Source organism: Papaver somniferum, chromosome 7 (assembly GCF_003573695.1).
Source record: "Papaver somniferum cultivar HN1 chromosome 7, ASM357369v1, whole genome shotgun sequence".
NCBI classification, from domain to species: Eukaryota; Viridiplantae; Streptophyta; class Magnoliopsida; order Ranunculales; family Papaveraceae; genus Papaver; species Papaver somniferum.
In genome coordinates, this window is record NC_039364.1 from 94,657,464 (window position 1) to 94,681,728 (window position 24,265).

Consider the following 24,265-nt stretch of genomic DNA (forward strand, 5'->3'; position numbering starts at 1 on the left):
TATCTCCTTCATATGTCGATATGCATGTATTGATAAAAGATCGATGAACTTTTGACAATCAAAAATTTAACCTATTATGTCGTTATGCAAATAATTGATGGAAGATTGGATGAATTTTTGATTACAAAGATTATGTCTATTATATGTCGTTATGAAAATAGTGATGAGAATAGAATGAATCTTTGTCCATTCCGCGGTATTGATCTTCCCTTATCCATATTTTATGTATATATACTGTGCGTCTCCATAAGTATTCTTAGTTGAGCATCTCCAACTATACTAATCATGAATTCGAATGTGGTTAACTTGGTTGTGTATTCCGATTAAATTAATCATGAGTTCTCTTGTGGTTAATTTAATTGACAATTTTGGATACAAAATCATTTCCTTTGTGATTTTTGGTGTCCAATGAAATCCTTCTTTTCTTGTGAAAGTAAGGTCGCTCTTGTTGTTCCTTCGGGAATGACATCAAATGGGGGAGAGTTTTTTTGAACTTGCGCTTAATTTCCATATCTTTGTTGGGAATGCGGCTGTGGAATATTTTAGGAGTTATCTTGTATCTTTATAAACTCCTTGATGAATGCATTCAACTTCGGCTATATGATTGCATCTAAACAAAGTTGATATGTACTTTTCTTTGGTCTTGAAGCATCTCCGTGAAAATTTCATTAGGATCCCGTTTTCGTACCTTTGCCAATTTTGTTAACAATAAGGAGGAGAATTAATGTGTAATTCACACTACAAATACATATGGTTTTCGGATCATTATGTAAGGGGGAGTGGTTTTCATGTTGAGATGAAACTATTGACTAAGGGGTAATGATACATATCACCATAGTATTGTTGTCAAATTTGTGATATAATTGAACTTTGATACTGTGTAATAATACTATGACACTGTATAACAATGATCGAGAGCTTTTGTTTTCTCATTGTTATGGCTACGGATCTTCAACAACTATGATGCTGAACTGAACATCTATGGAATCATGGGAGTACTTGGAAAAGACGAAGTTTTCAAGTAATGTTGAAGCACCAAGGAGATCAAGCATGTGGACGAGAAGCTACAAAGTTTTATTTATTTTGTAATCCATATGTATTGATAGTTTTGTCACTAAAATTAACAAAGGGGGAGATTGTTAGAGAATTGCTCGGTCGAAATCGCAAGCGTTGCTATCTCAAGCATGTTTGTCAAATTTAGTTGTCAAAACTATATGTCTTGATTTCTAGTCTACTTATAGTTAAGTCTCGGACTAGGATAGTTAAGTGTAGTTGGGATCCAGACTCCATGACGATCATCTTACGAAGATGAAGAACTACACAAGGAACCAGTGGAACTTCATCCGACTAAAAGGTATGTGGAGACTTGAACTTATCTATCACTCAAAAGTCTATCTACTCTATCTCCTACTCTTGAGACAAAGTCGTATAAGTATGATAGTTTTCATACATACACATTTGCTATTTCGAGCCGAGTTTATCTCGCCTATATATTTCTCGAAATATGTGTTGGTAAACTTTCGCTTTAACAATTTTCATCTTTACCCGTGACGAAAGTCATGATGAAGTTTCAATCTCTTGAAAAATGCTTTGATGGCGATAGTTGTGAATAACGACTATTATAACATTATAGAAGAATGTTTCAATGATTGAAATGTAGAGCTGAGATTATATAACCATCTATGGATATAAGCATATATAGTGTGTTCGCACATTAGTATATAAATCCATGTAACGGAAACCAAGTGTGTGCATATGTGTGCATACGGAATTGGTAAAGGAGACAAGTTGGGTACGCGTACTCGTACACGTACTGGCGAAACTTTTCCTCCCAGAAAATTCTGTTGAGTTTGTGTTTGCAAACTAGTAAACCAGTCACCTTAGGTAAGCGTACTGGCGAAACTTTTCTACCTGAAAAGTTCTGCTGAGTTTAGAAACCAAAACCAACTCAACCCGGTTGCTAAGATACGCATACCCAAGCTGGTTATTTTCTCAAATCGGTAGTTCGTGAACTTAAACAATAAATTATAAGGAATGCAATCTTTGCAAACCGTGTCTATTTATAAAGACCTAAGAAATTGAACAACTCTTCCACTAGTTCCTTTGAATTCATTTGAACTAGTTGCGAAGAAGATGAATACGGTTAGTATGAAAGTGCTCATATGGCTAACCATTGGTTAACTATTTGTGAACCAACTAAGTGTACACGTTTAGGTACGGTTACTCAAACCTAAATGAAATACATTTCATTTGTGTATGATAAGATAAGTTTCGATCTAACGGTTGAAAGATATTAGCTTGGTTGAATCAGGTTTTTCATCTAACGGTGAATATTGAATGCTTTGTTACCAAGGTAACTTAGATTGCAAACCCTGATTTGAAAACTATATTAAAGGAGAACTCTAGCAAATGGAAAAACTAATTCCCGCACTCGATTCTCCTTTAACCTTAGGTTTCTTCTCGAGACCTTGTAGGTTAACGACTTAAAGACTTCATTGGGATTGTGAAGCCAGACGAAACTACTTCTCTTGTAGTTGAGCGATCTGATCTTGCCATTTTCTATCGTACGAGTTCAATTGAAATATTGGCTTGAGACTATATCTCCGATAGGGCAAGATAAAAAGAAATCACAAACATCTTCGTCTCATCGTTTGTGATTCCACAATATCTTGTTTCGCTACCATACGATTAAGATTATTATGAGGTGATTGATAATTCTAAGCTGTTCTTCGGGAATATACGTCCGGGTTATCAATTAGTTCCTGTTCACCTTGATTTTATCAAAAGACAGAACAAAACTCGTAGGTTTATCTGTGGGAGACAGATTTATCTATTACCGTAGAATTTTCTGTGTGATACAGATTTGTTTATTCAAGTCTTCGACTTTGGGTCGTAGCAACTCTTAGTTGTGGGTGAGATCAGCTAAGGGAATGAAGTGCGTAGCATCCTGCTGGGATCAGAGACGCAAGGAGCGCAACTGTACCTTGGATCAGTGTGAGATTTATTGGGGTTCAAATACAGTCCAGACCGAAGTTAGTTTGTAGTAGGCTAGTGTCTGTAGCGGCTTAATACAGTGTGGTGTTCAATCTGGACTAGGTCCCTGGGTTTTTCTGCATTTGTGGTTTCCTCGTTAACAAAACTTCTGGTGTCTGTGTTATTTCTACTTCGTATTATATTTTGTTATATAATTGAAATATCACAGGTTGTGCGTTGTATCGATCAATTGTGAAATCCAACCTTTGGTTGTTGATTGGAAATTGATTGATCCTTGGATATTGGTCTTTGGTACCATCCAAGTTTATATCTCTTGTATTTGATAAAGACTCACAAATTTCTATTTGTTTGAGTATAGATCAAATCAAGAAATTGAGATATTAACTCCTTGATATACTTTTTATTAAAATTGAGTCTGACTGTCTAGTTGATTCTCTTAAAAGTATATTAGAGTTAGTCCATACATATTGCTAATCGAAATATTGGGTGAGGTTGTTAGACTCCCATATTTTCACGTAATATTCCCCCGGAACACTGGAGTAGTGCATTTTCACTGGTTGTAGGTTCGGCCAGACATCTTCAAGTGTAGCTGAGTCATTTAATAATTGGATTTGACATGACAGGAAGTTGCATGCCTTACTCCTTGTTGACACAATCAGGTGTTTACTTCAATCTTTTTAATATATTTGACAAGTTGTTTATTTTTTGATTGTTTTTTTTGGTAAAATAGGTTTGTTTTTTTTTTTGACGCATTATGGAGCTAATGTCAAAACGGCGCGAAGAAATCCTTTTGATGGACCCTGAAAAACTCACTCCTACTTATGAAGCTTTGCTTGAAAAACATATCCAAATGGGTCGAGTTTGGAATGTTAGTCAGTCTTATCACAACATATATGAAGTGCATCCTCCGAGGTCAGTTTTTTGTATCTTAATTGGTACATATTATATTCAATGTGCCAAATAAGATAAACATGGTATACATCATTAGTGCAGAAAATCTATACTGTTTGAATATGATTTCAGTAATGACAGTAAGTTTTGTCTTGTCTAGTCTATTATCCTACAATTTATACCTATAATATCCGGTACAAATGCATATTTTTGACTATTATCCTACAATGCATATAAACTATACAGTTCATTAATACCACTTAATTTTGTTATGTTTATTTTTAGATTTTTCAGTGTGCTTGTTTATATTTGCTATGCAGGTCTCACTGCGTTGATATAGAGAGTATAACTTGCACCTGCCAAAGATGGCGTGTGAATGGTTTTCCATTCTCACATGCCACAGATGCGATCTCTGCAAAAGGCGACAGTTACATGGATTATATCCACCCATATTTCAAAGTGTCTACATATCGCTAATTATACTCACTTTCCATCAGACCCATCCCCAATTATGACAGACCCAAGGAGTATACTGAAGAAGACACCATTACCTCCTAATCCAACAGCTCCACCTGGAAGACTAAAAAGTGAACGCGATCTTAGTAAGAAGTGGGTTACTTGCTCCAAGTATAGCAAAAAGACTCACCACAACAAAGCAACCTGCACCTTCATTCCTTCCTACCCATGATGTTTTGTTTATTCATCATGTTTATTTGAAGTTGACTTTTATATAGAGATATTTTTACAGTTTCAATATATTCTTCAGTTAGGCAACACATACTCTTCAATGAGGCGATATTATTTTTTCTGCGGAGGTCATATTATTTCTTTTAAGTCTAGGAAATATTTACTCTTTAGTGAGGCAATAAATTGATCACTTTTTTCATATTGTGTTTTTAAGTTTCTTTTCATGTAACTATTTCTTTTTCAGCGTATAATATACACTCTTCAACAGAGGTTCAATGTTTTAGAGTTTACTTTTCATTTTCGAATAATCTAGAAGTGTATAAGACATATATTCATTTTATTATCATTGCAAGACTCTTTCTACAAAGAGTATACTCAGTTATCAAGCTAATATTCACTGTATATATATAAGAAAAAAGTATATAAATGAGAACAAAAAACAAGAACAAGTTGAGTTTAAATTAATAATTCCTACCCTGAAAAGAAGACAGTTTGTTATCATTGTATATTACTGGTCATTCGACAGAAAAGAAGATAGGTTCTTACCATTATACATTAACAAAAAATCATCTGACATGTAACTAAAATAAAAGTACACAAAGTGATAGTTTTTGAAATGTAGTTATACTTTACTATAGTAATCAGTTTCAAAAGATGGATTCCAACTCTCTTCTGGATGCTCCGTTGTCAACAACTTGCAAGTTATCTTAACCCTTTTACCTTGTATATTATTTCTTAGTGTTTCTTCATCTTCCAAGCTCAACTCATTTTGTTGTTCTAAATTATATCGAGAAAATTTCATCATAAAATATCTTGCATACACGGACAATCTGGTGAAGTCCCTTATTCAGGTGTTGGGAAATCCCACAATACAACTTTTTTCACAATAGTCTTTCTATGTTGTACCAAGAAATTGTTGATAGGATCTAAGCAGCGTTCAACCATTTTTTTTTGCCTTTATTTCATATGTATGCTTTCCACTCTTCAATGAGTTATAGTGAACGAACCTCTTGTCCTTCAAATAGAATATAAGCAACGTCCAATGACTCCCCAATCCTGCTCCATGACACATGGGGATCATAATTCTGTCGACGCTTTTGTCCATCTCTAAGATTGGTGTATCAACAAAATCCTTGTCTTCGCCCGGAAATAATTGAGGTCGGTCGACATGAAGCTGGAATATCAAAAAAAATTTTTTTTGCAAGTGTTAGCATAGATATATGTACTCTAAAATAATATTTATCAAATTATCTAATATTTTTCCCAGTATAGCCTATTTGTACTTTCAAGTGATAATGTCAAACTAGATAGTTTTTCCCAGTGTAGCCTATATGCACTATGAAAAAGAAATAACTAGTTTTTATTGTAATGTTTGTCAAATTATCTAACATTTTTCCAAGTATAGACTATCTGTACTTTCAAGTGCTGATGTCAAACTAGCTAGTTTTTTATCCAAGTATAGCCTATATGCACCCTCAAAAACAAATAACTAGTTTGTTTTTTTATAATTATTGTGATGAAAAGAAAAAAAAAAAAGAAAAATACTAACCCAAGCAGATGGATCGAGGTACAATACTGAATGGTATGCCTTTTTCAGATCAGGATTTTGTTGAGCTTTGCGACAAGCTTCTTTGATCTTGTACACAGTGTATTGAAGCAAGTCTGCTTCTAAGATCTCATTGTGTACCAAGGCATGCATTGTGCTTGCAAACACACATATATATGCACCACCGTCAGTCTGCACTCTCCACGGGTTTGAGCTGCAAGGTCAAAACAACAAATAACTTTTTAAGAATTATGTTTAATACATTTTTCATATACTTATGAAGAATTCTCTACAATTTTTTTTTTCAATTTGACATTTACACATTTGACGCTTGTTTGAAGTATGGAGAGAGCACCCTTAGTTGATATTCACCCATCTTATAGAAAAACGGTGAATCGTGAAGATCTTTCAAATTCTTACTGTCCTTATCTTTAAAATCTCCTTGTCGTTGTTGTTTCTTTTTAGGAGGTTGTTTTTCAGTTACAACTTGTTTCCCTTTCCTTTCATTCGGCTTGACATTTTGTTCTGATATCTCTTTATCTTTCGGATTTTCTTTTTTAGATGATTTACAACTTGTCTTCTCATCTACTTGCTTTTTTTATTCAACTCTTGGTTTTGTCTTCTTAAGAGCTTTACCAGAAAACTTAATTCCACTGTCAAACATATCTCCAATAGGCTTCACTTGTCTATCTTTCCGATTAATTACATCATTAACCACACTTGAGACCACTTTGTTATTGTCCTTCTCTTTGACAAGGGCCTTTCTTCTGATAGCTAGTGGAATTTCATCCTCTATTTGAGACAGTGTCTTAGTTTCAACATTTGCTATCATTCCCTTGGTCCCAGTGTTTGTTGGAACGACTTCTAAACGACGCTTCATTTCTTGTAACATCTCTGCCTTTTATTTTTTTTTTTTATTTTTTTTTTAACACAAACCCAATTTAGTCAATATAGGGTACATATACTGTTGGATTTAATTTTGAGAACTTATTCAGTATTTGAAATCCGCACTACCATATTTCATATAAATATTATATTAATCTGTTGATGGGTGAAAACGATTTGCTGGTTTTTTAGAAAAGTGGAGACTCGAGCGTACGGGAGGAGACTCCTCGACCGAGCAAACTTCTTAAACCTTTTGCAAATAGATGCACTGCACGGGAGTGCTATGAGTTCTAGAGATCAATCTGTATGACTCCGGCCTAAACCAAGACAATGGCCGTTCCAGAATCAATTCGGTCACAAAGACGGATGAGGGTCGATCTATAGGAGGGAAGTTGAGAAGTGTGTGTGAGATCAATAATGACGAAGAATTGTGTATGTGTTTAAGGTTTCTGCATGTTTGTGAATTGTTGAGTTCGTATGAGATAATTTCTGATTGATTGAGTGATAATTTCTTGTGGATCGAAATTGTTGTTTTTCAATTGTGGATTTAGAAACTTATTTATATTGCAAGAATAGTACACACATTGATCCCCAGTAAGTGTGACGGTTGCTGGAGTGAGAGAGTGGAAAAGTGGGAAGTCGTGGTCAAACAGTTCCACGTGCATGGGAGAATTGGTTGATTGTCTATCCACTACTTTGCTAACTCCTTCAACTGCTTGACGACTTACTCACATTTCTCATCGTGGGTATACACACGTGCCGTAGGACGCCATACCAAAACCCTAGTGAATATCCCCCCATGTGACATGATTGACTGACACACGAATATGGAGTCTGCAAGGCAGACGTGTATTTAATTAGTCAGTTGTTGACTTGACTAGATGATGAGTCTTAGCCTTGATGAGTCGAGCATAATGAACGAATGTGATATGCTTTGAGACTCATGGATTGAGCGTAAGGTGTCTGCTGAGACAAAATAATGGAAAGACGTTGAGTCTTGATGAATTCTGATATATCATTTTACTAGTTGAGATAATAATGATGTTTTGATAACTTGAATCGACGAGCGTCCAATGAGATTGCTCGATCATGGACTTGTTAATAGGAAGTGTTGTTGATCTCGTCTGCATCATGAGTTATCGAATGACGAAGAAACATTATGATGGTCGACTGAAGAACCAAATATTGGTTGATGAACCAATAAAATATTAACAGTGGATCAGTGGAATTCTCGAATATTGATAGTTGAATCAACATAAGGAATATTGCTCGGTCGAGCAACTAAATATTGATAGTTGAATCAATGTTGTTAGAAGTGAGTTCTGAACCCAGTTGATCGTGAATTTTGCTAACTTAAGCAATTTAATGCTAATATATGAGCAAAATAAATATTGCTAGTTTAAGCAAATATTGTTCGTTTGTGCAAATATTGGAACTATTGGTAGCGGGAGCAAATCAAAGATTAATTAAAAATACTGGTAGCTGGACCGAATATTATATAATTAATTAAAATGTTGATTGCTGGATCAACATTAAATTATTGGTGTTTGAACCTGCTCAAAATTATGCTTTGTCGAGCATTTGATTCGAAACCCTAATTTTGATTGATTGTTGACCAATGAATTATTTACTGGAAATCAACTATGAGTGAGATAGGGACCGGCCACATGAGATGGTGGGACGACCATGTAGCGCCCTGGTGCTCGAATGAGCATATACCAAAGTCCTTTGGAGACCAGTTGGCGAAAGGATGATTAAATGCTCGTTTAATCATTAAAATAATAGTGCTCGTCTAAGCATTAGGTGGTAGAACCTAGTTATGGATAGAGAAGGGACCGACCAAGGTGTATGAAACCGACCCTTGGTGGTCGTGGGACCAACTGATGGTCGATTGATCAAATTCCAAGTTGTTTGGAAAGAGTTTGAACCCAATATGAACTATAGAAGATTAATTAGATCAAAAATCATCAAATGTGTGGGACCGACTTTTGCAAACCAAAGGGGCCGACCAAGGTGGCACGCCCGTGTCAAGCAATATTTTGGATTTTCAGAAGAGTCTGATCTTGACTGAAACTCTCGATTTTGCTTGAATGAGCATGTAGAACTTTGCTCGTGCAACCAATATTTTAAGAATATTAAAATAAAGATATTTTAATATTTTTCGTGAGAAGACCGGACGGTCATGCGACCATTTGACTTTTAGGAAGTTTGAGCAATATTGGAGAAATATGGAAAAAATCAGGTTTTTGCTCAAACGAGGGAGTTTCATGAGATGAGAGAAGTAATACTAATAAAATAAGGAATTGGAGATGTATGGGACCGGCCACGACCAAGGCATGGCCGGACGACCAGTGGGCCCAGTCCCGTCCCGTGACGCTCTTTCCTATTTTATATTATTATTTTTCATCTTTGTGCGAGGAAATATGGAGAAACTAGGAGTTTTTCCCAAACGAGGAAGTTTGCTCAAACAAGGGAGTTTTCATGAGATGAGAAAAATAATAAATAAGGTAAAAAAATAAAAGGGGAGGCATGGGACCGGCCGACCGGTGGGACTGGTTCCGTGCGCGCCTCTATTTTATTTTTTTATTACTATTTCCTTTCCTATTTTGCATAGGTTTCCTCGTTCGTCCATATTTTTGAATGCTCGTTTATGCATTTGGGTGCTCACTTATGCATATTTGGGTACTCGTTCGTGCATTATTGTTAAGTACACTCGCACCATTTTCTCGGGGCTTACTCAGTGCTGGCTTAAATGCCCGAAAAGTGAATATCTATTACTAATACATGGAATTCAGCTGAGAATAAGCCATAAAACAGAGTAATGAGATAAAATAGATTATTTTCTAGAAATTCAATCGATGAATGTTGCATTAGAATTAATCTATGAATGGATCTATACTAGCATGCAATATGTCTATGAGCGTTATGTTTATTCAAAAATTGAGGTATGAGATGGTAGAGACATCATACTCGTTCTGAATATTAATTCTGCATAGTCAGGGAACATTGAGACATCCTTAAGACATTAACGCTCTATACTAACATGAAATATGTCTAGGAGCCGTCCAATCATTATCGATTCTATATAAAAGTGTTGATGAAATATGAAAAGTATTGAAAGCGCGGTTGAGAGGCTTTAGGGATCACATATTCATGCATGCTCTGAGTGGGTGTACACTCAATCAGAGATTGTGAAATGAGCTTTCACGAATCCTAAAATATGAGTTTTACATATGTGTCTGAAGCCGTGTCAGAAATATGCAAGATCATGATTTTACGATTTTAGCCTTTGTTGAAAATCCACCTTCAACATTAAGTCCCCTACTTAGTGAGGGACAATCATGTTCCACAGTAAGAACTGGATGGTGATTTTCGTGATTATAAACAAAATAAGCGATTGAACTTAGTCGTAAAATATATTACCAAAATTATCGATTTTCTCCAATGTCGCGCGCGAGCATCGTCTAGTGAGCGTGAATAGATGAGGCACCGCTGATTCGGGTTGTTGAACGCCCAATTTTGGTCGGTTTAGCATTTACGGGCCCGACCCAAAAGGGAATCCTTGTTTAATTAGGTTTTTGGAAATAAAAATTGTTATAAAAGGGAAGAAACATCTTTTTTATTATTATTTCTCTCACCAATCGGCCAAGAACATCCCTTCCTCCATCTCTCTCACGTTCCAGCAACAAAAAAACAATTCTCTCGCCGGAGGTGACCGTCGCCGACCACTGTCCGGTGAAATTCCGTCTGACCAGAGTAAGCATTTTATTTTTTAAATGTTCGTGATTTGTTCATGTTTTTATTTTGTTTAATTTATGTGAGTTACTCACATTTTATTTTGTAAAATCAAATTTTGATTTTTGAATAATCGCTGAAAATAGACAATTATCTATGATAAAATAATATCTTTATGTGTACTTTCACAATTTGATAATGAACGTCTGTCCAAAAAAAATTTAAAAAGTTAGTGGATGTTCACACCGTAGAAAAATACGTGAATCGTTCATGGTTTTATAAAAATCAAGTTTTGATTTTTGATGAACTTTGCTCATTTTTGAAGGTTTGAAGAAACGAGCAAGTCTTTGAAGCGTTACCTTTCGCATTATAATCACTACTGTAGTGAAACTGTAAACAGGTAAGAGTCAAATTTTTACCTTTTTGTAGACGCTGATGTGAGCATCCTTATTATTCCGTGATTTCATTTCTTTGTTGAAATTTGCATCTTGTATAAATGATACACTGAAATAACAGTGTTGTATGGATGTCACAGCTACTTTGCAGAGATATCAGTTGATGGCTATGATACTGCTTCAATTGATAAAGAAGAAGAATCAGTGATTAAGAATACTCCGAACACGGATGATGAATTTTTTGTAATTCAGCATAGACCCGAACAAACGTCTCTCGAGTTCTTCATTCCGCCTTTGTGAATCCTAGAGAGATTACTCAGAGAAAATTGGCATCTCCCCAGGCGATAATTCGATTTTATCTGCAAGGAGAGCATTATTCTGCTTCACTCATAGAATTCAAGCTTTCCTGAACACATTTAGCAGAATTTTCAGGATGGGCGAGACATATGCTAGGTCATGATCACGTCAGAGCCATGTTGGATCGTGCACATGTAACAGATGCCATTCGGGCAGATGGATACATATTTTTTTATCACGGCGTACGAGGTATAGTAGCCTTGCTCGCTCGCTGGTATATTCCTACTCACACTTTCATATGCAGATGGGGAGAATTCACTATCACTTTGTAGGACGTGGCAGTCTTGCTGCATCTCCCTATTACAGGTAACCTTCCCGGAGAGCTATCAGCAGAAGAAATTGTGATGTCTGAAACTCTGACAGCCAAGATGCATGACCTTAATAAATCCTATGGAAAATGTTGTTATGCCCAATGGTTGAGATATTGGTGGACAAGAGATAAGGTTCCTGATAGGCCGGCTGACGGTACATTAACCATTGCTTCTTTTTTATCTTTGTGGTTGTCCATAGATGTGCTTGAAGACGGTGGACATTTGCTGAAACCATATGTGATTCCTTTTGCTATTAAGATGGCTAAAAGTGAGAGGCTTCCTGTCGGTAGTCTGTTCTTGGGTTCATTTTTCGCCAATTTAGACTCCTTGGTTGTAGACTCCAGCATTTCTAACGGCTTCATGAAAATTGAATCTTATGCCAATTCAATGTTTCTCCAAGCATTGTTGTGGGAGCGCTTCTAGAATTATGCACCTACTCCTCTTAGTGTCTTTCTAGGGACGAATGTTGATGTGCGTTGTGCTCTCTCTAAGAGAGAAAACGCTAGAATCATGCGTTGGTCTACAAAGCAACCCCGGTCCAAGGTGCGTCTCCATCGATTTATTATACAATGATTTTGAATTTAATTTTCGTCTATGGGTATCTGTTCCTCCTTTCGTTTCTCAGTTGATCACTTTTAATGCTGGAGAAAACATCACTTTGAAATCTGGTACAAACCTTAATGATGGTGAAAGATCTTTTCTGCTGAGTTGTACTCCTGACCATTTAGTATCCGTAATAGGAGGAAACTTTCTTGTGGAAAAATATAATATTTACAGAGGAGCACGACAGATGGGTCTTGACCAGTGTATTCCGAATGTTCAAAAGAATAAACCCTCGGTTGAGCAGCTTAGAGCTTGTTTAGATTGCACACACGTGGATGGACGCACATATTTGTTTCCTTGTTCTGACCGAGTCACATATGAAACTCTGGATTATGTAGACTTCTGGAATGAGCAACTCGAATGTTTCCATGATTTTGTAATGGTTGTTCAATCTCAAGCACAAGAACCTCCTACTACTGAAATGACTTCTACTCGTCCAAGATTGAAGCCAATCCCTAATGATAAATGGAAAATACTTCCTGGGTGTTCACAAGTAAGTATTTCTCTTATCATTTTTGTAGAAGTATGACAATTGCTTCTTAAATCATTCCTTTAATTTTTATTGTAGGACGTGCGTGTAGTGAGGCCTCGAGTCGATGTAGACTTTATGGAGATTGAACCAAGTCCCCATAGTGGTGAATCTGTAAGCAAGACTTATAGGATGTTACCAAATGTTGTGAAATATTTATTTGTCCCTTCGGTTAGCCTTTGACATCTCTTCTACTGTGACCCTTTCTTATCCGTGTAATTAGGATTTTAAACAAATATTTGTTACCTTGTTTCAGGTTTTTTCTCAATCAAGTACTGACGGTCTTCGATTCACTTATATTGGACAAGCGATTCATGAATCGGGTGTCACTGATGGAGAATAAGAGGTTGATGTAAGTACTTCTTTGTATAATCATTTATAATATTTCTTTGAGTTAAGTAATAATAATTGTTGTTGATATATCCAGGAGGATATTATCATGGATAAGGAGGGTATGGATGATGCTCGTTCGTCTTTGGAGGATGGTGAAGAAGAAGATTCTCAAAATTCAGGGCCGAATGAAAGCAATGATGCTCTTAATGGTGAAATGGCAATTCTGACTCCTCGAACGCTTCAGAGACCACCCAAGTAAGTACCCATCTTACATTATCTTCATAGAAGTATAAAATTGCTGATTTGTGTATGAATAAATCAGAAACCATTTGAATGAATAAAAAGTTTTGCCGAAATACGTCACATGAAAATTTAGAATTCAGTCTTTTAGCAAAAACGTTGTAGAATCTTCATCCGACATCAGATTTTTGCGATCTACCCTAGTTTTCTTATGCCAAGGAAATTTCCTAGATTTTCAAATAAGCTTTTTGGGTTTTGAGAACGTTTATGGGTCGAAATCGATGAAACAGTAAACTTTCAGGAGGTTTCCAGAAAATTTTCAGATGTCATGTAGTTCGATGTTTCGTGTCACATCTTTTTACTCGTTTATTCAATTGCCATGAATTTTGGATATGTTGTATAAGAAATCTATACGAAGAGAATGATATATGACTCAACTTTATATTCCTTACCAATTTTTCCCAATTCGTCATCTTGTACAGGACAGTGTAAAATTACTTCAGACGAGCTTGCTGTAAAACGCCTTTTTGTGACTTTTCACTATTTGCTTGAGCCTTAAATGTATAATGAAGTATTTTGGTGATTTTGATTCACTTGCATTCCAATATTTGTGTTTGACATTTGGATTCCACACTTTAAGCACTCTAACTCCTATAATTTTCATATTAGGTGCAAGACAACAGAGTTAAGGATAACGGAGATAATAATGATGACATGAGTAACATCGCAAACCAAAATGGTGACACAACCATCTCTGTAGTTCAGGGTCATGATGATGTCGCTACTGAAGTCATTGAAGTGACTGAAGCTCAAGTCGTAGTTGCTCCAGAGATAGAAGAAACTGGTCCAATGATTGAGACTCGTATGGTGGTGCACGAATACCCTAATGCAAGGGTTGCTTTTGATCCTCCATTCAGCGAGCCACTCCCGTATCATGAACTAGTTGGTGGATTCGTCGTTCCTACTGGATATGCTAGCATGTATCAGAAAATATGGAAAAGCTATAGTGATATCGTTGTTACCAAAGATCCCAAACGTGTTTACTTCTTGATAATGCAAGTAGGAATTATCTTGCGTGTTATAGATGATATCCGAACCAGAGATAGAAGAAATATTACCAAAGATGTACTCTTTGATTGGAAGTACAACGTGGACAATTCTGAGAGACTTGGTTTCAACGTGAAATGGCTGCGTCAGAGAATTAACATCATCAAGGATACACGTATGAAGAATGTACCTTTTCCAAGTGATGATGTGATGGAGAAAGAAGCCAAGATTGCCAGGTTTACCAAAGAGTTGGAGTTGGAGAAAGCATCTTCGCAAGACTTGAAAATTGCAGAGGAGCAGAAATCTTATTTTGCCGGTTTCCTTTAATTTCCCTTCCATGATTTTTTGAACTTTGGACTTCTGAGAGTTGTGAGGTTTTATTTGGTTATGATTTTTTTATTGGTTTTGGATAAGTGGATGATTGAGGATTTTCTTTTGGATTTGATAGAGATTTTCTTTAAGTAAAATGAACTTTATTGTTGAATTCAAATACTGTATGCAAGTATTGCATACGTTTTGGAGGAATTGAAAAATATAGGTGAAAGACAATCATAAATGCAAATTATAGATTCTTTGAGCGTTCGTGCCTCGAGCGGCTATCACCTCAAATGTCGAATACCTTAGACGTCAAATGCTTTGAGCCAATTTTCTTGTATTACTGGCACATTTGTCTTACCATCTATATCAGCTAACTTGTAGTATCCACCAACAACAGACTTGGTAATCATAAAAGGCCCCTCCTAATTGGAATTCTTTGTATAATGAAGATTGTGTTTAGTTGCTTTGAGAACCAAATCTCCTTCGTGAAATTTATTAGGATTGATTTACCTTGTTCTGAATATCTTCAGCTGGTTCGGCATTCTTTTTACAGTGGGGTTCCATGCTCGTGCAGTCATTGAAGCCTTCCGTTCTTGTGGCACATATGGACACTTATGCAAGGGAGAGGATACCCAAGATACTCTTTGTTGTGTTTGGACATCATTTCAACAATGAATGTCCCAGTGAGATGTTCGATTTGGGGAGGTTCCATATTTAACCACTTGGTAAAATATTGTTGTGGTGAGGTTACCCATTCACAGCATCTCACTACAGCAAAGTTACTAGTAGGTATGAGTCCCCATGTGAGCATGTGGGAGAATATACGACATAGACATAGGTGGAGTGAGACTTTCCTGAGTGCAGAACCTTTTGACGAATGCCAATGCGTATTCTCCAGGCTCTTGCTTTAACCCTATTAGAGTTCGAAATTTCTCCAATTTCTCTGACGATGGCGTGTCCATCATATCTTCTGAATCAGAACTTTCCACACCAGAGAAATGTGTACCCAAAGGCGCTTCATCAGTAGTCATCTTTTCAGCATGAATCCATGTTCGTCCGAGGATCATGTCATATCCCGGATCCTCCTTGATTATGTGAAACTTGGTTTCTGTTCAGGTTGAACCAATTTTCATTTTGAGAATGATGTAGCCGTACACATCTCTGGGTATTCCTCCGTGATCCCTGATTGAAATGGGAGCATGAGTAGCTTCTTGTCGAGTAATGCCTGCAGCTCTGAGAGTTTTCAAAGGGATAATATTGATAGCATTGCCAACATCAACCAATGCTCTCTTGAATTAATTTCCCTTAAGATTGACTGTGGTGAGAAGTCCCCAGTCGTACATCTCCTTGTCTGTGGCTGGAGGTTCAGGTAGCGTTAGACAGGCGTTTCCCTGACACTATGTGATTCAGAGCCGTGAACATGTCTTACCTTTGAGCCTTTGACAGATAAAACAATTCACATATATAATCTTCAAATTTCTAAGTATAGGATTTGAAGGTTGGTTACTTTTGTTTCATGGTGTTTTGTTACAATTTAACATTCTGATTTCAATTATAAGTATTACTTTACATTACAATGGATAAAACAATAGACCATGTAAGTTAGCCCTAGAACAGTAGACCATGATCTGTCTTATTTTTTTTAATAAGACAGATCAGTGGTTCCTAGAACTACACTTAGGTAGGTTAACCTGGGATTTAGGTTACCACACGGGTTTGATCTCCAACCTCCCATATGGGAGGAAGCTTGAAAACCATCAAACCCCTTGATTATTGTGTTGGGATTATGCCCAAAAACAATAGTTAGACATTGCATTTTAGATATTATTTAACAGTTCACTTTAAACATGCTCTGTGAGATATAGTCAAATATACTAGTTGTTTTTTATACAGTGGGAGATGTAATATATTGGTGACATTTTGGTTCGTAGTCTATGTGAATTATTTTCATTATTTAGATTATAACTTTCTATGATAAATACATATGTATAATGATAAATCTCAATCATAGAAGTGGAGACTTTTGGTTTAGTTTAATCATACATGGATGTATGAATTAGGGATTTTGGTTTGAGAAAAGAGTTTTCAAAATCATAGTCATGTGAACATACTTGAATCTTTGATTGGTTTAAATGGAAAATGTACTATTTGTTAATGTGCATCCAAAATTTGCTTGAATATGTCCAAAACAGTTTTGGAACAGATTATTATAACAAGATTTTTAAAGGGTCTTGGCACATGCAGTTAGTTATCCCTTTAGATAACCAATGCCATAAGGTACCAGTATGTTTAGCTTGTGATTCTAGGCAATCTAGCATTAATGTGAATGGTTGAATAATGTTTGATTACTTCAAGTTCAATTACATGATGATTATCGGTTTACAAGCATATATGTCAATTATAGTATCATCTTGGTTTAATTAAATTGGTAATCGTAGAATTGCAAATTGCTTTTGTTTATACATGAGATGTATAAACGGTGGCTGCCCTTGCCTAAGAAATTAAGTGGGAGAGGGATTTTCGTAACCCACGGCTTTTCATAGGCAAACTTCAGATGACATGAATTGTTTTACGCTCCCCAAGGAGACTATTCAATTTATGTAGATTCTGAAAATTGTTTATGGTTTACACTTAACTTAAAATAAGTAATTTGATTTCCCTAAAGAAACGAATATTTATTTTAGAGGCCGAACGTATCGGATTGTTGATTCAATATGACATGAGATGTCAAGGATTGTTAATCAATGGAAAGTTCTTCCACCTGAAAAACTATGTGCGCAACTAATTCCCTAAGGAATGTTACGTATGTAAAGTTTTGGGAATCCGATATTTATCGTAATACTAGGGAGTTGCGATAAATGAATCTTTTATTTTTGTTTTCGTTTTTTAAGAACTATTTTATCTCACTACGATTTATTTGTAATGCATGTTTAGATGTCGATGTCGAGCCTCAGTCCCTTACAGATTATCTTGAAAGAAACCAGTTAACCGGTCCCAACTATGTTGATTGGAAAAGAAACTTGGATATTGTACTCACTGTACAAGATTACAAGTTTGTTCTTAATGAACCAGATGATGTACTCCCTGAACCCCATGAAACAACTGGTGCTCATGCTAGATGGAAGAAAGCCAATGATATAGCCAAGTGCTATAGCATGGCTTCTATTTCCAATGTATTGCAGCATCAGTATGAGGGCTTTAAGAATGCTGGTGAGATCATTAATGGTCTGAAGGAGATGTTTTCTGAACATAGTCGTTCCGCCAAAGCGGAGGCAACTAGAAAGCTAATGAACACTAAGATGCAATAAGGAACTTCAGTTCGTGAGCACGTCATTCTCATGATGTCTCTGTTTAACGAACTGGAAACCCTTGGGTCAACTATCGATGTTGATATGAAAGTTGACATTGTTCTAAATTCTCTTCCCAGTTCGTTTGCGCATTTCAAGTTGAATGTCAACATGAATAAGATTGTCTTAACTCTCCCTGAGTTACTTAACCAATTGCAATATGCGAAAGGAATTTTGAACAACAAAAAGGAAGCTGGAAGTGTTCACTTAGTAGAGGATTCTAAGCGCAAACCTAAGCGAAAGAATCCTAAGAAAAAATCTCAGAAAACAAGTATTAATAAATCTTTGGGTGTTAGAAAGGACAAAGGAGAAGGTGTTGCAAAAGGAAAGCGTTTCCATTGCAACAAGACTGGTCATTGGAAGCGCAACTACAAGGAATACTTAGCTAAGAAAAAATCAGGAGGTAATTTTGAATCTTTTGTTGTTTAGGAAAATATTTACACTTATGCACCAAATAGTTGGTGTATAGATTATGGAGCCACTAATCATGTATGCAATTCATTGCAGGGGTTTCAGATAACCATACAACTAAGTAAAGGAGAAATTTACTTAAGCCTTGGTTCGGATGCAAGATTTGTTGCCGTAGCCGTAGGAAGAGTTCGTCTTAGTCGTAGTAGTAACAATGAGAATAAGGTTTTAGTTTTGAAAGATTGTTTATCTGTGCCAGACATTATGCGGAATTTAATGTCAGTGTCTTGTCTTGTTAGAGATGGTTTGGAAATTAAATTTGATTTTTTAAGGTTTTAATAATGAAAGACAGTTTAGTTATTTTTACTGGTGTGTTGGCGCATGGTTTATATATTATTTCTCATGTTATTCCTTTTGTTTTAAATAGTGAGTGTATACCATCTGTTACCACTCTTAAAAGGAAAAGTCCGTCGACTAACACTACATACTTATGGCACCTAAGTCTTGGTCATATTAACCTTAACAGGATCAAACGGTTGGTTCAAAATGGATCTCTTGATTCATTAGAAATTGAACCATGGTCAGTTTGTGAATCCTGTTTGGAAGGTAAAATGAGCAAGAGACCCTTTACAGGGAAAGGTGTTAGATCCAATGAAGTATTAGAGTTAGTGCATACTGATGTATGTGGACCTATGAATGTTAGAGCTAGAGGTGGCTATGAGTATTTCATCACTTTCGCTGATGATTATTCTAGATACGACTACATCTATCTTACGCATCATAAGTCTAATTCTTTTGAAAATTTCAAAGAATACAAGGCAGAAGTCGAAAACCAAACAGGAAATAAATTGAAAGCCATTCGATCAGATCGAGGTGGTGAGTATCTTTCAAACCTGTTTGGTGCATACTTAGTAGAACATGGGATTGTATCCCAGTTGACTGCACCTGGAAAACCACAACAGAATGGTATGGCAGAGAGATGGAACAGAACTTTACTAGAGATGGTAAGGTCCATGATGAGTTATACTTCATTACCTATATCTTTTTGGGGATTGTCCTTAGAAACAGCAACGTATATTCTAAATTTGGTACCTAGTAAGGTAGTTCCTAAGACACCCAGGGAGCTGTGGATTGGGCGTAAGCCAAGTCTACAGCATTTAAGAATTTGGGGTTGTCCTGCACATGTGCTAAAAGGAAAGTCTAGTAAACTAGAGTCAAGGTCAGAAGTTTGCTTGTTTGTAGGCTATCCAAAAGGTACTCGAGCTGGTTTACTTTATAATCCGAAAGAGCAAAAGTTGGTAGTAAGTACTAATGCAATGTTTCTTGAAGACGATTATATGATGGACTATAAACCTCGAAGTAAAGTTGTGCTTGAAGAGTTGTGTGATAATGGTCTAGCAGGAGTTAGTAGTACTTCTAGTTCACTTCCAATAAACAATGAAGAGTCCAACAAAACTGATCCATTTTTGTGACTAACAACTTTTGATATTCCTGAATTTAATGAACAAGCTAGTAATAATATACATACACATTCACCTGTAGTTATGCAACAACCAATAATTCAGCAGGATCCTCCGATCTTTAATGAACCATTAGTTGATCCGGGTATTCATATGTATGAAGAAGTAGTACATCCTCAACCTGAAGTTGAACCTCAAGTTCAACCACAAGTTGTAGGACAACTGGAACAACAAGTTGAACCAATAGTTGTTGCTCAACCAAACCAGCCTCGTCGTAGTACTAGACCAAGGAAACGAAATCCTAAATATGTTGAGTTCTTCGGGGAAACTTTTCAAGTTATCCTAGATGAGAAGGATTCGGATCCTACTAGTTACAACGAGGCAGTAAATGACCCTGAATCGAGAAAATGGCTGTCCGGTATGGATACTGAAATAGAATCCATGGATTCTAATGGAGTCTGGAGTATTGTAGATGTACCACCCAATATTAAACCCATTGGGTGTAAATGGATTTACAAGAAGAAAAGAGGTCCAGATGGTAAGGTTGAAACCTATAAAGCTAGGCTGGTGGCAAAAGGGTACACTCAGAAAGAGGAAATCGATTACGAGGATACTTTTTCGCCAGTTGCAATGCTTAAATCTATTAGAATACTCTTGTTCATTGCAGCTCATTTCGACTATGAGATTTGGCAAATGGACGTCAAGACTGCCTTTTTGAATGGCAATCTTGAAGAGGATATTTACATGATCCAACCAGAAGGATATGTAATTAAAGGCCAGGAGCATAAAGTATGCAAGTTGCATAAGTCTATTTATGGACTTAAGCAAGCATCTCGAAGTTGGAATATTAGATTTGATGAGGCTATTAAATCTATAGGTTTTGAGCAAAATCTTGATGAACTGTGTGTTTATAAGAAAACTCAAGGAAACATGGTGATGTTTTTGGTATTGTATGTAGATGATATATTACTCATTGGAAACGATGCAGGAGCATTATCATCAGTAAAGTTATAGTTGTCAAATCAATTTATTATGAAAGACTTGGGAGAGGCTAGTTACATTCTAGGCATTAAAATTCTCAGAAATCGCAATGCTAAAATGATAGGCTTGTCCCAAGCCACTTACATTGACAAATTGCTGGAGAGATTTGCTAGGCAAAACTCGAAAAAGGGTTTCTTACCCTATAGACATGGCTTTAAACTTACAAAAGCTCTTTGTCCCAAGACATCAGAGGAAATGCAAGAAATGAGTAATGTTCCTTATGCTTCGGCTGTAGGAAGTCTCATGTATGCCATGCTATGTACCAGACTAGACATTTGTTATGCAGTTGGGATGGTTAGTCGGTTCCAATCCAATGCTGGACGGGAACATTGGGTTTCCGTAAAACATATTCTAAAGTATCTCAGGAGAACAAAAGATTATATGTTGGTTTACAGATCTGAAGATTTGGTACCTCTTGGTTATGCCGATTCTGATTTCCAATCAGATGAGGATAAGAGAAAGTCAACTTCAGGATATGTGTTCACATTAGGTGGAGCATCCGTTAGTTGGAGAAGTGTCAAGCAAAAGTGTATTGCTGACTCTACTACTGAAGCTGAATATTTAGCAGCTTTCGAAGCAGATAAGGAAGCGGTATGGCTAAATAATTTCTTAACTAGTCTTACAGTGGTTCCTGTAGCTATACCACCTATTATTATTTTCTGTGATAATAATGGTGTTGTAGCTAACTGTAAAGAACCTAGACACCACTCTAAGAACAAGCACATTCAAAGAAAGTATCATATTATTAGAGACATGTCAAATAAAGGTGAAGTAGTTGTTACTAAGATAGCCTCAGAGCAGAATTTGGCGGATCTCTTTACCAAAGCCTTGACACAGAAGTTGTTTGATTCTCATGTTGATGGGATGGGAGTCAAAACTGTTTTTTGATTGTTTTCGTGAAAGTGGGAGATTGTTGGGATTATGCCCAAAAAAAATAGTTAGACATTGCATTTTAGATATTATTTAACAATTCACTTTAAACATGCTTTGTGAGATATAGTCAAATATATTAGTTGTTTTTTATACAGTGGGAGATATAATACATTCATTGTTTAGATTATAACTTGCTATGATAAATACGTATGTATAATGATAAATCTCAATCATAGAAGTGGAGACTTATAAATCTAGTAGGTTGATGTAATTTGATTATATCGAACCAGTCGGTTATTTCTATTCATTATTTATCAGCTTGTGAATAGATATAAGCTACTACTTTATGTAAGTTCTTAATCCTGAGAATATGCATATATCTTACGTGTATTTCCGACTGTTTTGTCTTACCAAGCAGTGAGGTCATTTGGATCCAATATCTGGGTAAGATGGATAGTTGTGAGTGCGCAGTAAGAATATACATATTCAATATGGTATCCGCCTCGGATGTGTATTCCTTTGTATTAGTGTGACGAAATTATTATCTAGACTGGCCAGTGGTCATTTAAATTGTTTAAGTGATTATTAGAATAATAATATGAAAAGCGCATCAAGGACCAAAATATAAATTCTGCATAGGAGTTGATATGTAAATGTTACACGCCTATGAGAATTTATGAATACCGGTATTAGTGGAGGGACTTATTGTAAGAAAGTAGAGGAAGGGTTTTACTTTTATTAAAACAGGTAATTTTAGAGTGTTTGTCAATTACAAGTCTTTGATGGAGTGACTTGTAATTTCTTAATCATATTTGAAATTGTGTGAGACACAAAAATTTTTATACGGTTAAGGAAAGCTAAAATTGCTTGTAGCCCAAAAGACCTAATTGTATTTGGAGAAGGTTTTTGAGAACAACAAGGATAGCTCCTTATATGAAAACTATATAAGGGGAGCAAGCTATCAAAGCTGGGGACACCGGTGGCTAAGAATAGCCACGCCATCTTCTTCTCCCGTCCTTGTACAATTTAGTATTTTGTGAGAAACCCCATAAACCAAAACGTGTCTTCTTTCTACGGAGTCAAAACCAAAATTTTATTTTTCTTCTCTTACAAAGATACAAGAGCTTGTTTTTCTTCTTCCTAGTTCGTTTACACAGTAACTTAAGGCATCGATTTGACGAGGAACAAACACAAGGGAAGGAGCTATAAAAGGAAAGGAGAGTTTGCTGTTTTCTGGATTTGGTGTAAGCTAGCAAAAGGTATACATATTTCTTAATCCCTCTTTCGTATTATTAACATCTAAGAAACAATGGGTTTTGATAGAAATTTTTTTTAAAACCAATTTCCGCTGCGTTTTCATATCGAATCCTAACAGATTGTCCACAAAGAGTGCACATGGAGATACAGTTCAAATGGCTTGCATGGGGCTAACGCCATTTAAAGAGTGGAGAGCTGGAGATGCTTCATCACACACCTTTTGGTCGTTGGTTGGGTGCGTTTATGTAGCCCTATATGTTACCGCAATCGTTCTATATGGCGCCCAGTGCACCCATTTGCACCCGGTATTACGTGACATCCTATCAAAAAAGTAAAGAAAAAAAACAGTTTTGTTGACTATTAGTGCCTAGTTTTTAACCGTAGATCAGGATCAACGGCTTAGGTTACAAACATACTGGGTTTTGTTCTCCTTCGTGGAAGAGGAGAAAACGAAGATGAACATTAGGGGTTTTGTTCAATCTCAGAAAGAATCAGTAGTGTCCTAGCGAACATCAATTTTCAATTACTACAACCGAATGACACTTGCATCCCAAAAATAATTATCAATTTCTTAGTAAAATCGGACAAAATTTTGTAAGTTCATTCTATCTCTTAAAACATCATCAATTCTTTACAGAATCCAACCAAAAATCAAGTACCCATTTCCATTTCTCATAATTAAGTATTCAATCATACTCTAGAGAGGATGTCTCTTGTTGATACAGAACAAGTTTCTTTCCATACAAATGGGATTACCATATGTACACAAGTTTATGTCGCATCTGTAACAATAAAACACTCAAGAAAGATGTTAGAAAGATGTAAGAATAAAAGGATTAATTTCTGGAAAGTAAATAGACACTCAATTGGACTGCAAACAGAGGACAGAGTCACGTGTTCAACACGCTGTCCTTAACACGATATTTGACCGGTACGCCTCAAGAATGAGTGATGCCTATATCCTGTGGTCAAATTCGTATCCAGGATAAAACTGCCTGTTGCAAGCAC

At 36.2% G+C, this 24,265-nt stretch overlaps 1 protein-coding gene across 1 annotated transcript; it reads left to right on the forward strand.

Moving 5' to 3' along the window:
• Positions 1-17,729: 17,729 nt before the first annotated feature.
• LOC113294935 lies at positions 17,730-18,179 on the forward strand. The gene has a single exon (XM_026543303.1). It carries the CDS (start codon positions 17,730-17,732, stop codon positions 18,177-18,179), a length of 450 nt encoding a protein of 149 aa, XP_026399088.1.
• Positions 18,180-24,265: the final 6,086 nt, after the last annotated feature.